This window comes from Drosophila nasuta, chromosome X (assembly GCF_023558535.2).
Source record: "Drosophila nasuta strain 15112-1781.00 chromosome X, ASM2355853v1, whole genome shotgun sequence".
NCBI lineage: Eukaryota > Metazoa > Arthropoda > Insecta > Diptera > Drosophilidae > Drosophila > Drosophila nasuta.
The window spans coordinates 14,416,873-14,433,580 of record NC_083459.1 but is presented as its reverse complement, the minus strand read 5'-3'; the positions used below and the strand labels follow the sequence as shown (position 1 = coordinate 14,433,580).

General features: G+C 37.6%; 1 protein-coding gene across 6 annotated transcripts in view; it reads left to right on the top strand.

Moving 5' to 3' along the window:
- LOC132796759 (protein sprint) overlaps positions 1 to 16,708 on the top strand; it is a 139,114-nt gene that overhangs the window by 89,572 nt on the left and 32,834 nt on the right. For 4 of the 6 annotated variants that reach the window (XM_060808021.1, XM_060808022.1, XM_060808024.1 and 1 more), the window contains 2 exons: positions 7,228 to 7,938; positions 11,956 to 12,391. In XM_060808021.1, coding sequence (XP_060664004.1) covers positions 7,228 to 7,938; positions 11,956 to 12,391 — 1,147 coding nt within the window. The remainder of the gene's footprint in view (positions 1 to 7,227; positions 7,939 to 11,955; positions 12,392 to 16,708) is intronic. The other 2 variants (XM_060808023.1, XM_060808027.1) reach the window with 1 other exon arrangement.

Below are 16,708 nucleotides of genomic sequence, written 5' to 3'. Positions count from 1 at the left end.
TAAAAGAGAGAGAGTGGGGAGGGAGACAGAGAGAGAGGGTGTATGAGCTAGCGAGGAATTGAAAAATTACTAAACACACACACACATGCTTTAGCGGTACAGCTTAACAAATGATATTTAAAAAGCAAAGCGCAGAACAACAAAAAAGCAATTTTAAATAAGTCAAACTTCAAATACTCTTAAGAAAATATTAAAACAAACAAAATATTGAAAGCCAAAAAAAAAACTAACTACTTTGAAAACTCTCCTGGGCGGACACGCACAGTGGCCCAATTTGTGCCCGGCCAACGGGGGTTACATACATATGCTTATAATAGTATTTTTCAATTTTAAACGCTTAGGTCGTAAGCACTGCTATTTCAAAGTTCACAGTTATACATACATATGTATGAAAGAAATAACGAGATAGACACAAAAAATGTCCGCTTAATAGAGTCGGACGCTAGCTTCACAATATGCTGAAAACTCTCTTGGCCGGACGGCTCTAAAGCTGCGAATTCGCCCTGAAAACTACATGAATTGTTATAGAAAAATTGTGTAAAGTGGAAGGCTAGGCTAATGGCTGAGTTCACTAAAAGAGTTTTCACTGTAATTGCATACAAATTATAGTGTTTGCAATCAACTAATTATATACAAAGTTTAATTAAAATAGTTTTAATATAAGGCGAATTATTGGCTTTATAAAGAGCGGGCAGACAGACGGACAGACAGAAGGATTTACAAAAAATGCCAAAAAAAAATAGCGACAACTTTGGTCTACTCCACATACGACCCTTAGCTGTGCAGGGTATGAGAACGAGAAAAATGAAAAATGTAAAAAGGAAAATTCGAAATTATTTATTTTTGTATGGCAATAAGTTTGTGGCAGGCGGGACTAAGCGAAACTCGAAAGTTTATTGCATTCCACTTATGCGACGTCACACGAGGAGGGAGCAAAAAGAAAGAAAGAGAGAGAGAGAGAGAGAGAGAGAGAGAGAGGAAAGAAGAAGAAAGAAGTCTGAGCGTTTGTGAGTGAATATGTGCATACATTTGTTTAAATTGCAGCGATGATCACTCATTAATCATTCATACGCATGTGAATCATATTCATAGATGTGTAAATGTGATTACGAGCAACAAACAAGCGACAGATACGAACGACACATTCATCATGAAAAGTGCAAAGATGCATTCACAGCACTCACAACATTCACTCACTCATTCACATTCGCATTCATAGTTTTGCAGTCGCATCTGCTTATGATTCAGTTGTAATGAATAAATGCGCATTCATGGCAAACATCTTTGCTTTTGAGAGAGTTGTGCACGACTCGACTTTGAAGCAATTTTGGAGTCGAGAGCAAAACAGTTGCCCATCACTTTTGATGGCTGCTGAAGAAGTGACAGCACAAAGATACCCTGTAAATACAGTAGTAATTTAATTATGGCAAATGTTGTAGTCTTGGCTTATAAATCAATTTTAATGTTTATAAACAAACAAGGAGTGCACAAATAACGTTAAAGTCGAGTGTACTCGACTCTGAGATACCCAATACCCATTTTTAATAAAGACAAATGAGTGCGGCATTAATTTTAAAATATACCGAATTAATATACCGCAAAAATACTAAAAATATACCATATGTTGGATTTGGTATATTCATAATATACCGTATATTCAAAATATACCAGATTAATGGCCGAAAAACATAAAAGAAAAGCAACAAAATATATGATATTAATTTATATTAATTTTAATTACAAATTGGCATTCAAAAGTAGTAGAAATATTTTGTTGTCTGATAAAAAAAAAATTGGCACCATGTTTAGGTTTGTAACTATTATTTAAAACAAATCATCATATGCCTTTCAAATTTTTAAGAGTTCCATCTATACCAGATACCACAAGTTTTCAATTGGGGTTTATTGGGTTGCAGACACCCCTTAAATCCATGGAATTTACGCTTTACGATCGCCGCCAACCAAAAGTGTCTGCGATAATCATAAAAACCTCAAAATGGGTTTATTAATATTGAATCACCGTCGAACGGTTAATTGAGGCTCTTAATGGCGCCCATTAAGAGTTGCCCTATTGGGCTGATAGTATTTTATATATAGTATACGTATATACTAAATATAGACAAATTTATGCCCACTGTCGGCATTCGTTTAACGGTCTAAAAATGCAAAAAACGCAACGTACGATTTGGCCTTGAGATCGACGCGATCAAAACAACAACAACAATAGCAACTAAAAAAGACTGCGATCCAAAAATGGTTGTTGAATAACTGAAAATGCATATTGTTGTAAATATGTACGTAAAAAGTCGGCAAAAATCTTCGTTCAACACTCTTCAGAGCGAAGTTGTAAATCCGTGTTTAGCAAATGTGCTCAACTATCGCCAAGTTTGGTTCACAATTTGTTGACAATTGCGTTTCACACTTTGCATATTAATCAGGCGTGCCGGCAAACAGCAACATCAACCTCAACTTCACACACAGTGCGTCTAGTATGTTATGCGACTTGTCAGACGGGGGCACAAAAAGAACGCTGAAAAAATAAGCCAGAAAAAGAGCCGTCACGAAGTGCAGTTATTGACGAGGGGGGGAATAAAACAAAAAAACAACAGAAAAAATAGCAAGAGCTGAGGCGATGTTTGCTGTTGTGAACTGACAACAGAGCGGTAAAGAAAAAAAAAAGTAAACGAAAAGTAAAACCAACTAGCAGTTACCCTGTAAAGAGTAATGTCGGAAAAGTTGCAGAATTGCACAAAATCAATATTTAATAAGTGATTAAAAATATATATAATATATATTATTAATATATTTGTTAGTATATTTTAGTATTTTAATTTGGTATATTTAAATGCTAATACATCACACTTGACTGCAGCTTTCTTCTTGAATCAAATATAATAATGAAGAAATATATAGCCATAGATATCCGTATGAACACATAGATATTAAAAACTAGAATATATAGAGCTCTAATTTTTTGATCCCAGCACTTTTATTATCAAGATACCAAATATACATTTCGGTATATTCAGGTATTTTTTGGTATATTTAAATGCAATACAACACACTCGACTGAGGTTTTTACTGGTTTTTTTTTTAATATATGTACTCTTATATATATTATGAATGTATATTAGCATTGTTTATTGTTAATGTTTTTTTTTTTTGTAACTCTTTGCTTCTTTGTTCAGTTTATTAGTTATTATGCTAAAGTCTAGACATAATAATGTAGTATTATAAATTTCGCTTTGTTATATTTTTTCTTAAACTGAGCATACCCGATTCTTTAGCGTAAAGGGTATGCGATATTTATGCGGAATTCTGTCAAGCGAACGTACGAATGAAATGAATCATGTTGTGAATGCGAATGAATATTTCGAAATCGATTCGAATGAAATGTCTAAAACACACCTACTCACACACACACACACTCAAATACCAAAAGATGTATATATATATATATAGTATAACATATGTATATCGAGCACGAACATTGCATTTGATTGCAAATTGCAATTGTAATTGGGTTTCAAATTGTTGCCGTTGCTGTTGTTGTTGTTGTGGCTACGAATCACATTACATTACAACAACATTACAGCAAATACGACATTAATTGCAAATTGTTCGCGATGCTTTCATGTCGCGTCTCAATTTACCTGCCTCACCTGCCCCTCACGGCGTCCGTATTTGGCCTCCACCTTCACTAATCTCGTTAGCTGATAAATTGCCAATGCACGACAAAGAACAGCAACAACAACAACAATAACAATAAAGAGAGGTGAAAGAGTCGTGAAAGTTACGAAAATGCAATGATAAGAAACGCGACAAAGCGTTGCAAGGGGGCGGAGGGGAGTGACTCACAAGTTTGGAAAACTTTAAACTAGTCATGAATAATGACTGTGAAATGATTTCACTGCAAACGTCAATTGGCCGTTGTCAGATAACATTGCATTTGAGTCTAGAACAACAAAGGGCAATAAAAATCTAGTGCAGTAGAATAAAAACAGATAATATATTTATTTTCTTACTATTTATATTTCACAAGTTTACGAAAGGAATAAATAGAGAAGAATTACAAATAATATTTATGTTTAATTTAGAACACTTTAATAGAAACATTTTTGTTACAACCTGCAAAAAAAAAAAATGGAGTAAACTAAAAATACAGAGAATTAATCTCTGAAAAATATTGAAATATAAAGTTCATAAAAATAAAATGAAGAGAACAACACTTAATCAAATTATAATGATTGTTAGTTTCATAGCGATCTGTTTAAATAGAAAAGGTTTAAATAATGAATACAACATAATCTAATAAATAGAATACTTATAGATATAGTAATAAGGGAAAATAGTGAGGTATTATTCTTGAAATATACCAGATTAATATATAAATATTAAAAAAAATTATAAAAATATATAAATATCAAATAAAATACAAAAATATCACAAAGGTTTTATTTGGTATATGAATATACCACAACATTTAAGATAGATTTAGATAGATAGATGGATAGATAGATTTAGTATTTATTTGGTATATCAGTATACTACAGCATATAAAATAAAGGAAACATGTATAAACCTAGCCATCTAAAATATTGTTTGAAATCAGACAATTTGAAATTGAACTTAACAATAATTTTGCTCTTAGAAATCTCTTGGGAAATATACCGCAAGATATACCTTAGTATTTATTTGGTATATCAGTATACTACAACATATAAAATAAAGAAAAAATGTATAAACCTAGTCATCTAGAAGATTGTTTGAAATCAGACAATTTGAAATTGAACTTAACAACAATTTTGCTCTTAGAAATAACTTGACAACTTTAAAGAATACGTGGAATTAGCGTAATCGATATGAGTGAAAAATAAAAGTAAAACTTGAATTGCGGAAAAAGCAATATACTTTGTTTGTTGACAACCTCTAAAGGTAACTCCAAGAGGTTTTATAATCAGCATTTATGTGACGCAACTGTGGCACAAGAGTGTGTATTAAACATACCATAAATGTAGAGAGGGAGAAATAAAGTTAGCCGCCATTGAGGGAATTCTTGTGAATTTCTACGAATTTATTCGCAATTACGAATATGTGTATTTTCTTTCGATTTATTGCTTATGAATGGCATTAACGATAAACGGAAGCCCAAAATGCCGCAAAAAAAAACACACACACACACAGAAGAAAAAACAAAATCAACTCATGACGAAACACACACACACTCACACACAGAGAGACATGTGCGTGTGTGTCGTATAAATAAATTAAAAATTCAGTGAAGCACAACGACGCAAAATGAAACCCACTTTGGCTTTGGCTCGAGATGAACGAGACTCGCCTCAACTCAACTCAACTTGCCTCAACTCGACTCGACTCGCGCCTCCATCAATTTCATTATTATTATTATTATTATTTTTTCTTTTTGTTTTTGTTGCTTCTGCTACTTATTTTGTTTTTGTTTTTTTCTTTTGCTGGGGTTTCTTTTCAATTTCTTTTGATGTCAAATGAAAAAAAAATGAAAAAACACAAGTAGCAAATGTTTATAATTGCTTATCACTAGAACTTGTTGTTGGTAGAGCTTCAGCATATTGTAAGTGTGTGTGTGTGTGTGTGTGTGTGTGTTATATGTGGGGCACTTAATGTTTTGAGTGCTCTGACACATTCCTAACTTCCTTTGACTTTGACTTCGACATCAGCCTGCGTAATTCAAATGATGTCCATGCCCATAAAAAAAACGACTACACTTGGACGCAAATATTACATTTTTTCTTTTTTTTTTCTCTCTCTTCAACAAAATGAAATGGATATCCAAACACACAAGCACATGCACACAAAATTATTGCGGAAAGTTCATAAAGCCAGCTGGAAAAATACTTTAGAAACAAAATGTCAAAGATAACACCGAATGCAGGTTACTCTTTAGACTTTCTTACTTTATTGTAACATATAAAATATAACATTGAGTACAAAATATACCAGATTGCTTCCCGTGTATGTAGTAGAATTGTATAAATATACTAGATTTGGCTTCATTTGGTATATCAGAAACAACAACTAAAATATACCATTGAGTGCAAAATATACCAGTTTTAAATAAATATAATAGAATAATATATAGCGCAAAAAAATATAAAAATATATATTACGTATATCGGTATACTACATCACATAAAATATACCATTAAGTACAAATATAAAACTTCCAATAAATTGTACAATATTGTTTTGCAATTACTAAAATCTGCAAAATTGGAAAGTTTATTTCTCACGAATTAAGATTAATGACAAAAAAAATAACAACAAGAAATAAAAAGTAATATACAATATACATACATATGTATCTAATATAATAATATATCAATTATGGTTAGAGAAAGAGCTAAATTTTTCTGGAATTCTTGAACTCTTTATGCTGAACTTATGTCAAGGCAAGCAACAAAGTTGCCACAGTTTTGAGGCACAATCCTTTTAGACTTTGTCTAAATATAGCCAAATGCTCTAAAAATCGCATGGGCTTCACATTGCTTAAATAGAGCGAGATAGACAAGGATGTAAAGAGTGAGAGAGAGAGAGAGAGAGAGAAGGAAACCGGAAGAAAGTGTCGTTGCTTGGCTCTGTCGCCATCTCGCTCTTTCGCTTTAAAGGCGGACAGTTGGCAGGTGTTGCCGCTGGCTGGGAATCTATAAAAGCGTCACATAATATGATATGACGCTTGTGTAACACACACGCCTTCGTTGCCACGCCCCCTATGCCGCACCGCCTGCCAATTGTTTTTGTGTGTGTGTTGAGGCCTTTTGCTGCTTTTATTAGTAATAACATTTTGAAAGCCTCAACATGGTCGTTAAATTAAAATTCATGCATTCGAGTGGTCGGATATGCGATACCTTAACGTGCCACAAGCGGTGGCAGCCCACACACACACACTGAGGAGTGGGGAGTGGGCAAGAGGTGTGGTGCAAGTCAGTGTGACAAACGATACGAACACGTCGCGTCCGTATTAAATGTCGAATTCAATAAAACTGATTGACACATGTGTGCTGAAGTGTGTGTGCGTGTGTAGAGAAGGGAAAAGAGAGTCGGGAATGGTGAGTGGCGGGGGCAACGAGTTGCAAAGTGTATTCAACTCCTCAACTTTTTTTTTGGTTTTGGTGGCATCAAATATTTTTCTCGCAGCCAAAGTGTTTCCCCTCCCCTCAATAGCTCGACATCTTGTAACTTTTGCAGCATGTCGCAACAACAAACGGATTCGCAGTGTGTGGATGCCACAGTGATGAAGCAGCAGCAGCAACAGCAGCAGCTGGCTGAGGATAACTCCAAAGTGGAGGTGATCGTATATACCAAATCGGACAAAACGCTCAAACAGAACATGAACGCCAAGGACGAAACGCTGCGCAAACGCACCTCGCTCATTATTGTGCCCCAACAGGTGACCGAGAGTCTCGAGAGTCCCGACGGCGGCGTCGGCAATCGCAACTCCATCGCCAGCATGGACAGCTGTGTCTCGACCAACACCAGCCAAAGCAATCAATCGAGCTCCAGCTCGAGTTCCAGTTCCAGCAGTAGTTCAGAGGACGCACATGCCGCCTATCAGGATCTGCAGAATGGCAACGCTGATGATTTGGCCGCTCTCCATTCTCCCAGCTGCAGCAGCACCTCGGAGTCGACGTCGTGTTGCAGCTCCGTCGACTATTCGTTGCGCGAACAGTTGCACAATTTTGCCAATCAGGATCAACAGCAATTGAAGTGTGTCAACGATTTGCCAACTGCTGCTCAACTGCTGAAGGGCATGACTTTGCCCATGGATCAGTCGAATGTGGCATCTGCTGTTGGAGGTGCTGTGGCACCGCATTGCGATGCGCTGCTCAGTCCGCAGGAGGCGCCACTCGGTCGCAGGTATGCCGAGGTGGCACAGTTCAAGGCGCACGGCAAGGCGAGGTGAGTTTGCAGCTGAAACTGAACTTGTCGAGCCAACTCCTTTTTGATTTCTTATCAACTGATGGTAGTAAAAGAAAAACCCCAGATATATGTATATTCCTGATCAGACGAGGTGCTATAGACATGTTCGTCAGTCGTATAAAGACATAGGTCTCAGAGACTTAAAGAGTTATAATATTCTTTTCATACCAATTTTTATACCATTTTCAGCATATTTATTAGGAATATCCAGTATATTAGTTGAGTATATCCAGTATATGATTTTTGGCACATTCTGTATGTGTATCTAGTATGTTCAATAACACTAATTTGGTATATTCAGCATATTAATTTGGTATATTCAGTATATTAATTAGGTATATTCAGTATATTAATTTGGTGTATTCGTCATATTAATTTGATATAATCGGTATATTTATTTGGTATATTCATTATATTAGTATATACAGCATATAAATTTGGTATATTCAGTATATATATCTGATATAGTCAGTATATAAATTACATTAATTTTGCATATATAGTGCATTAATTCGGTATATTCATTTGACAAATTCAGTATATTAATTCGATACGTGCAGTATATTAATTTGGTATATTCAGCATATTAATTTGGTATATTCAGTATATTAATTAGGTATATTAATTTGGTGTATTTGTCATATTAATTTGATATAATCGGTATATTTATTTGGTATATTCATTATATTAATTGAGTATATACAGCATATCAATTTGGTATATTCAGTATATTTATCTGGCATATTCAGTGTATTAATTTGGTATATTCAGTATATTATTTTGATATATTCAGTATATTAATTTGGTATATTTAGTATATTAATTTGGTGTACTCAGTATATTAATTTGCTATATTAAGTATATTAAATTGATATACTATCTATAACAATATAGATATTCAGTATATTAATTTGGTATATTCTATAAATTTTACCTAGACATTTTGTCAGCATCAACCATTTGCTTTATTGTTACCTAAGGAAAGTTTCGAATTTCATTCAATTTATTTGGATATTCTATTTGAACAGCGTTTAGTTGCTTTGTTGTTATTCTTATAGTAATTCGAATTTTTAGTACTCAATGCTCAATTGTATCTACAAACTTTGTCAGCATTTACAATTTGCCACCTTTTACTTAAATTTGCAACTTTTTCCATTTCCTTAGACTGTGTTCTTTGACAACTTTTGAGTGTTCAAAGCGCTGTATCTGCACTTCAATCAATTACCTGAATTCTCATTAAGCGTGACAACTTCCCGTCAGCTTTTGTGGCAAGCTATCGCCCGAATTGCATCGCAGTCATCTGCTAGACAACTTCATCTACTTCTACTCTGCGACTTTTACTTGGCGTTCTATGAGAGCGCCCTTCACTGCTGCTCCCAAAGCAATCTCTGAGCCAATCTCAAGCACTTTGCCTGCCATTGTTCGCTGTTCCCTACACTTCCCTAAACGTAGTCAAAATGTACAATATATAGAAAACCACAAGCCTGGACCAGATTCCCGCTCCTCTCTTCTTCTCTCCTCGGGGTCTTTAACTCTTTTTATGAGCTGCTGGCAAATTTGGTTTGCTTAGCTGCGTCTTTTGCTGCACATGCATAATACACAACTTAATTAGTATTACTACTTTATAGCACTCTCGACGAAGTCACTTCCCTAAACCCTCTCTCACCCCCTAGCACTCTTCTTGCCCTGCTTAACCTCGGGCTGAAGTTTTGCAAGAGCTGAAATCTAATAATGGCACATTCCATACACGCATTTGCCATTGCCACATTACCATATCAAAAACGACTGCTACTCTGACTTGCATTTGCCCCACGGGCACAGACGAGTTACCACAGCAATCCCCCCTCTTACTCTCTCTCTTCCTCCCCCCTTCGCCCTGTTCTTTTGCATAACTCAAAAATGCATTGACGGGGGGAGAGACTTTGGAGTGTGTTGTTTATGAACTTTGAACGTTGCTGTTGTCTGAGAGAGAGCTGTTGTGAACTGCTGCTGTCAATGCTGAGCTGAGCTGTGCGTTGCTGCCGCATGCTGTTGCATGCCACTCTATGGATTAGTGTCTGTGCTACCCGACATTGACAACTATGTTGGAACTTTTTGAAAGCTGTCACAACTAATTTGCATAGAGAGACCCGCACTCAAATCGAAGCTACCCAACAACAGCAGTCTTTCTCCCATCTCTTTCTCACTCTCTTTGTCTCTTTCTATTGTTGCCACACCCGCATAATACTCGTAACTCGTTTTCTCCATATTTGTTTTGTGCCTTTTTTTGTGACGTTGCTTTGATTTGCCGAAAAAATTATTCATGAATGGCTTCACACACTCACAAAAAGTTTTGAATAACTGTTGTGTGTGGCATATGTGGCAAGAAGAGTGGACAACAATCAGCCAGGGGCAGGGGACGTGTGTCATTAGCAAGTAGAATCAAATAACAACAGGCAACTTTGCTAAAAGTCTGTACACAACTTGACCTAGGCCTAGGTCTTGGCCTTACGTAACCTTCAACTATTTATAAAAGTTCCGCTGCCTGGTTTGCATTTTGATATATGCCACTTGCCACATTTTATCTTAATTGCCACGCGCGCGTTGGCAATTTTCTGGCGGCGCCACAAAGTATGCTACACGTTCTGTTCAGCGCTTCGTTAGAGAAGTGAAAGAAGAAAACAATATTGAAGTTCGAAATACCCAGTAACTATTTAAAATTTGGTAATAATAAGTTACTTAGAAGAATATTTCAATACAAATTGATTACTTTTATAAGCATGTTTAATGAGGCTATAGCTTAACTATACTTTATAGCGAAGATACAATTTCAATTTGCCATTAACAGTCTTTTATTTATGCTCTTTTCATTTACAACTAGTAACTAACTTCAATTAAACTGATCAATATTTTGTATATTATATTATGGTATATATAAATATGTTTTGGTATGCTTTCAAAATAATGCCAACAATATAATATGGTATCTACCTTTTTCTTTGTATATTCATGTTGTATATTTTAAGAAAAATATCAAATATACATTATGGTATATATTTTTTTTTGATATAGTCATTTAATATATTTTCCATTGAGTATTTAACAGTCGAGCACACTTGGCTGCAGCTTCCTTGCCTTTTCTTAACTAACTTTATCAAGAGCCTAGTATTTTTAGGTATTCAACTGAATCTCTTTATTATTTAAATTATTTTTAATAAGTCACAGCTTGCATTCGTTGACGTGGTAACTGCAAAGTCGTGCTGACTTGTTTGTTGCTTATTTATTTGTTTACTTTGCATTGTTTGCGCATTTTGTTTGGCTTTCGCAGAATGCTCATAAATTTGCGTTCGCTCAAGCTGCCGTCTCTTCACCCACTCCTTTTGGTTCCATGCTTTGCTGTGGCTACAGACAAGGTTTAGCCTGTCCTTGAGCCTAACAGCCAAGCGGCTCTCGTCTAATTCCTTTAAGTGTTTTATTATCCATGTCGTTGCTGGCGTTGTTTGTGTTAATTTGACATGATTATGTCAGAATGTTTGACAACTTGTCATATGGCTGGAGCGAGCGAGGGAGAGAGAAAAAGCCATGCAACGTCCAACGTTCTCTCTTCTTGTGTTTTCGTCCTTGAAGGCGTCACACAACGAAGCAACCGGAAGCGGAAGCACATGCCAAAAAGTTTCTTTGCTTTTTTTTCTTTCTTGCGCTTGCTTTTTCTTCATCGTCGTCGTCGTCGTCGTCGTCATCTTCGTGGCACATTCATTAATAACATTTGTGCGGCAACTTTACTTACATTTGCTCCCCCAAAAATATATATTGTTAAAATGGCGTAAAATTGTCCACTTTTTGGGTGTCACGCGCGTCCTTGTGGGCGTCCAGAAACGAAGCAGAAAGGAAAAAATGTGTTGCAAATTAACCTTTTGACAGCTGCGCAATGACAAGTGACAAATGAGGGAGAATTTACTTGCCACACACTCATTGACTAACTTCTCTCTGTCTCTCTTTCTATGTTTTTCGTTGCAGAACAAGTGAACAGCTGCCATCTGCTGCTGTTGCTGTCAACACTGATGCAACAACAACAACAACAGCAACAACAATAGCAACGGCAACAACAAACACAGCGAATAACCAAGAGAAGCCAGAGGTTGTTTCTACCAACAACAACTACAACAACAACAATAACATAAACCACAATGCGCCACAATCACAAACGAATAACAACAAATTAAATGGCCAAACAAATAGCCACAACAGCATCAACAACAACAACAAGATGACAGCAACTAGCCAAATCGATGCCAAAAATGGCAGCGACTGCAATCATCGCAGCAGCAACCTCGACCCCGATGTCGATGGCGATGACGATGTCGTGGACTTGGCCCACGGCGGCGCCTTCGAGGATGACATGCAGGCCCTGTTGCCTAAGTGCACGCGCCGCTCGAGAGATGAGCTCAGTCAGGTGAGTCCAACACAAATGTCATTGAAAAATCTACATATAATTAGGAATTTCGACACTTTTCCCTATTGCTAGTTTTTCGAAAATTTTCTATTTGAATTGATTTAGCTCTGACCACTTCTTTTCAACTAGGTGCTGTTCATTTTAACAGTAATCTTTATATGTACAAATAAGTTTGAGTTGCTTGGCTAATTTCTTGAGCTACGGCTCCACTGTTCGATATAATCTGAAGAGAAAATAGATTATTGTTTTGTTAAAATATTCAATATAAAATTCAAGGAAGCTTTTTTATTTTAAATTCTCAACAATTATCCATTACGGCCAATTTTGTAAACTAGGCACTGTCAACTTCTTAATAAGGCACTGCCAACTTCTTAACTAGATACTGCCAACCTTCTTAAGAGCCATCTTTTGTATCCTCGAATGACTTGGTGACAACAAAAATGATTATGTTGCATAGTTAGGCAAGTAACTTCTCAGTCAAAGCAGCATTGCGCACTTTGCGAATTAGTGTTGTCTGCTTGTCAAGTAAGTGCTGGCAATAATTGCTTTATTCTCACTTTCAACCAATTGCTAAGCAAGACGTTAACAAAATGGTTTTTAAGTTGCGTTTAAGTGCTGTTTATGCAATTAGCGCTGTCCATCTATTAAGTAGGCGCTGTCCACTCTTGCAACTGCAAGAGCTGCCAACTTGTGGATTACTTCACTCAATAGTTATGTGAAATTTAGCAGTTCGAGTTCATGTTCGATTATGATGGGTTTAAGCTAGTGATTAAATATGGATCAAATTAGAAGTCAGCATTTGCAGTCAGTTTCAGTCAACTCATTGGGGATTTTTCCCTCTCCGCGTCATCACCAATAATGTTTTCCCCTCCAATTATGAAACACTCTTGGTCGCGTCGAGGGAATTGTGCGCCGAGAGGCAAACTGTTGAGCATATTGATGAGACGAATATTCTTGTATTTGTCGCCACCGCACTATTCATAAAGCGAGAAGTCTGTGTGGGTTAGAGGCAGGCAGAGTAAGTGCCAATTACGCAAGCTGCCAATGGGGCTATCAAGAGTGGGGGCATGCCACTCACCAGCCACCAGCCACCAGCAACTCCTTTTGGCCTTTGTGTGTGTGTGTGTGTGTGCTGAGTATGTGTGGCACTCATTCATTCATAATTTGCTACGTGTTGCCATGCCAGCCATTGCCATAATGATAATGCTGACTGCTTGTCTGCCTGACTTGCCTATCTCTTTGGCTGCTATTGATGGTGCTGGTTTGCTGGCTTGCTGGTCGGTGCTAATGGCTTGGCTCGATGCTGCGCTTGCCTTGCCGCCCATAAACTGTGCATCAAATGATGTTCGGCTGCGATAGAAATCCAGCAAACAAAAAGAGAAGAAAATTACAATACACGTTCATATTCAAAGCTTTTGCTCTTTATTTTTCCTCTTTCATTTTGTTTTTTTTGTGTTCTGCACAACTCCCGCCGTTTGCCATTATTGCTTCATTATTTACATGCATTCGTGCGTGCGTCGAGAGAGTTGTGAGAGTCCTGGGCCAGGCTCTGGGCCTGGGCATTCTCTTCATTAATAACTGGGAATCCTTTCCATCATTGTCATTAAAAGGCGACGACGCCTCCTTTTCAAATGTCTGGCAGGAAATTATAGTAGCAGCAGCAACAGCTTGAATAATGAAGCACTTTACGCTGGGAAGAGAGAGAGAGAGAGTGAGAGAGACAGACAGAGGAGAAAACACTTTTTGACAAGTCAATTTAGTAGTTAATTTGATAGCACTTCACTTCAGTTTGAATTCACTCATTCGTGTGTTGTTTAATTGCTTAATAATGCGTTAGTTATGCACATTTGGCAGACAGTGTTGTCAAATTGCACTTGCATTGGCGCAACGTTGCCAAATTTCTCATGCAGCGCCTCAAAGTAGGCAACAGCATTTCACCTTCGTTTATCGTTTAGATTTCTGTGTGTGTATCTTCTACTTCCCCAAGTTCAAAGTCAAAAACCAAATGAGAACTTACAAAGCTATTAAGATTCACTCCACAGTGAGAGTGAGGAAAAGAGGAAGAGAGAGAGAGAGTTATCTATGTGTCCAGACAGGAACTGTACTCAACTGGGCAACCACAAACGAGTGGTCTGTCTGGAGCACTTGGCGCATACGGGATCAGCAGCAGCAGCAGCAGACAGACACATGTTCACATTTTAATTTGTGTTGCATTTCCTGTTGCATTTGGGTTCAAACGAGCCAAGCCGAGTTGTGCCACCAAGTGTGGCAAGTGGCAAGGACAACGGCAAACGACAAACGACAAACATCTTCTATGTCTCGACGGTGGCATAAAATATTGATTTCAATGGGCTTCGCCTATCCGGTTAGGCAAGCAGACGGACAGTTGCACAGTGTGGCAAAAACGTAACAGAATTGCCGACAACTATCGATGCAGCTATCAATAAGTATCGATTGTTGGTACAACTTAAGAGCTGGCAACCAAAATCATAGTTGAAAAAGTGTAAAATGAGGAATGAAGAAGCATTGCAGAGTGTGATTATTAGTTTTCTTTATTTATTAGTTTACTCTCTATTCGAAATCTATTATATGAAGAATTATAAATAATTTATATATGCATTACTAAATCGACAAGTGTTTTTTTTGTTGACAAAGCTTCAGAGTATTTTTTGTTGGTGTCGAGTAAACTCTTAGTTGAATTCGAGTAAGGGGTGAAAAAGAATTAAAGAGTTTGGAATTACATATTTTAAAATCGATATCAATTTTTAGTGCAACTATCGACAAATATGGATTGTTGTCAAAACTTAAGGACGATTAAACTCTTAGTTAAAGAAGAGTAAAGTGAAGAGTGCAGACGAATTGAAGAGTTCTATGTTTATTTTCAATTTGATAACAATTATATCGATAATTGGAAAGTACTGCTTTATTATTAAAGCCTCTTCAACTATTTTTGCCACACTGTGTGGCGGCCACAGCTGTGGCAATGCACAAAACGTTTGCGCCAGCCAACAATTTCCTCTCATCTTTTTCGGCCATTTATGAATATTCAATAAAAACAACAAGAGCAACAACAGCAACCGATGTCGATAAAAACGTCTGCCCAAAAAAAGCAGAGAAAGGAAAGTAAAGCTGGCTGGCTGGCGTTGCCATAACCACAGACAGCTTCAGGCGGCATGCAACACATGAGCCAATGCTGGCTGGCTGGCCGTGTTGCATGCCCCGCTGGAAAGTTTTTATCGCCAGTCCGCCAGCCCGACTGCAAGCTCATCGTTGTGCTCAACTTTATTACATTCATTATGCTACAACCCTGTCGGCATTTTTGCTGTGGCGCCCCCCCCACTCCTCAAACAGTAGCTGGCATCGTGCCACAAAAGTCCATAAACAAGTTTGGGAGTTTCTAATCTGCAGAGCTAAGTGTGTATGTGTGTGTGTGTGTGGCGTGTCCAGGTGCACGTGTACTAATTGCAGCGGTATTAGTGGCGCTTTGTCAGCGGCTTACACACAGAGTGGGGCATGCCCCATCCCCGCCCACAGCTGCTGCTGCGTAGCTTTTAGTTGAGCTTGTCATGTCAGCTCTGTTTTTGGCTGACTCCTGACAATGTCCTCTCCATTTTTCTTTTGCCAACATGTCTGCTAATACCCAACCAGAACAAGGGACAACGCAGGTTGCAAGTTTGTTGTGGTTGGGGCATGCTACCGAAACAGCAGCAGCAACGGCAGCTTTAAAAATGCCGCCTCTAATGAAGTGTATTCGGTTGAAGCTTCAACTCGCTACTGATGTCTGGTCATCTGTAACTTTGTCACTTCATTTTTTTGCGTTTTGTTTTTGTTTTGTGGGGTGCGACAGAGGTTTGTGGCATGTTCTGTATGTGTGCGTCTCATGTTGCAAGCTGCCTGCTCGCATCCTTCGTGTGCCTAATGGTTGTGACTTTTTGACAGCTACGGCCAAGTATCCACTTTCCACTGTCGTCCCAAGCAGTCGCGTCGCTCTTTTCCTTCTCTTTCATCTTCACGCCGCCTTCTTTCCCTTCCTCAACTCCAAAAGGAAAACATTTGTCTGTGTCTCGCCAGTGGCCATTTTATGGCCATATATTTTATGTGCAGCTTATTACATGGCTTCCAAATGTTTATTGTATTTGACTTTGCGCCGAATGAAAGATTCTTATTGCCAGATTACACATAGTTTTCGCCTATTCAAATGTGTCTATGCGTGTGTCTCTGGGCACTGTTGCCAAACTTCAGCTTGCTGCGTTGCCAAACTTTAACTACTTTGGCATCCATTCAGTTATTGTTAATTGCTCCACTCAATTACAAAAC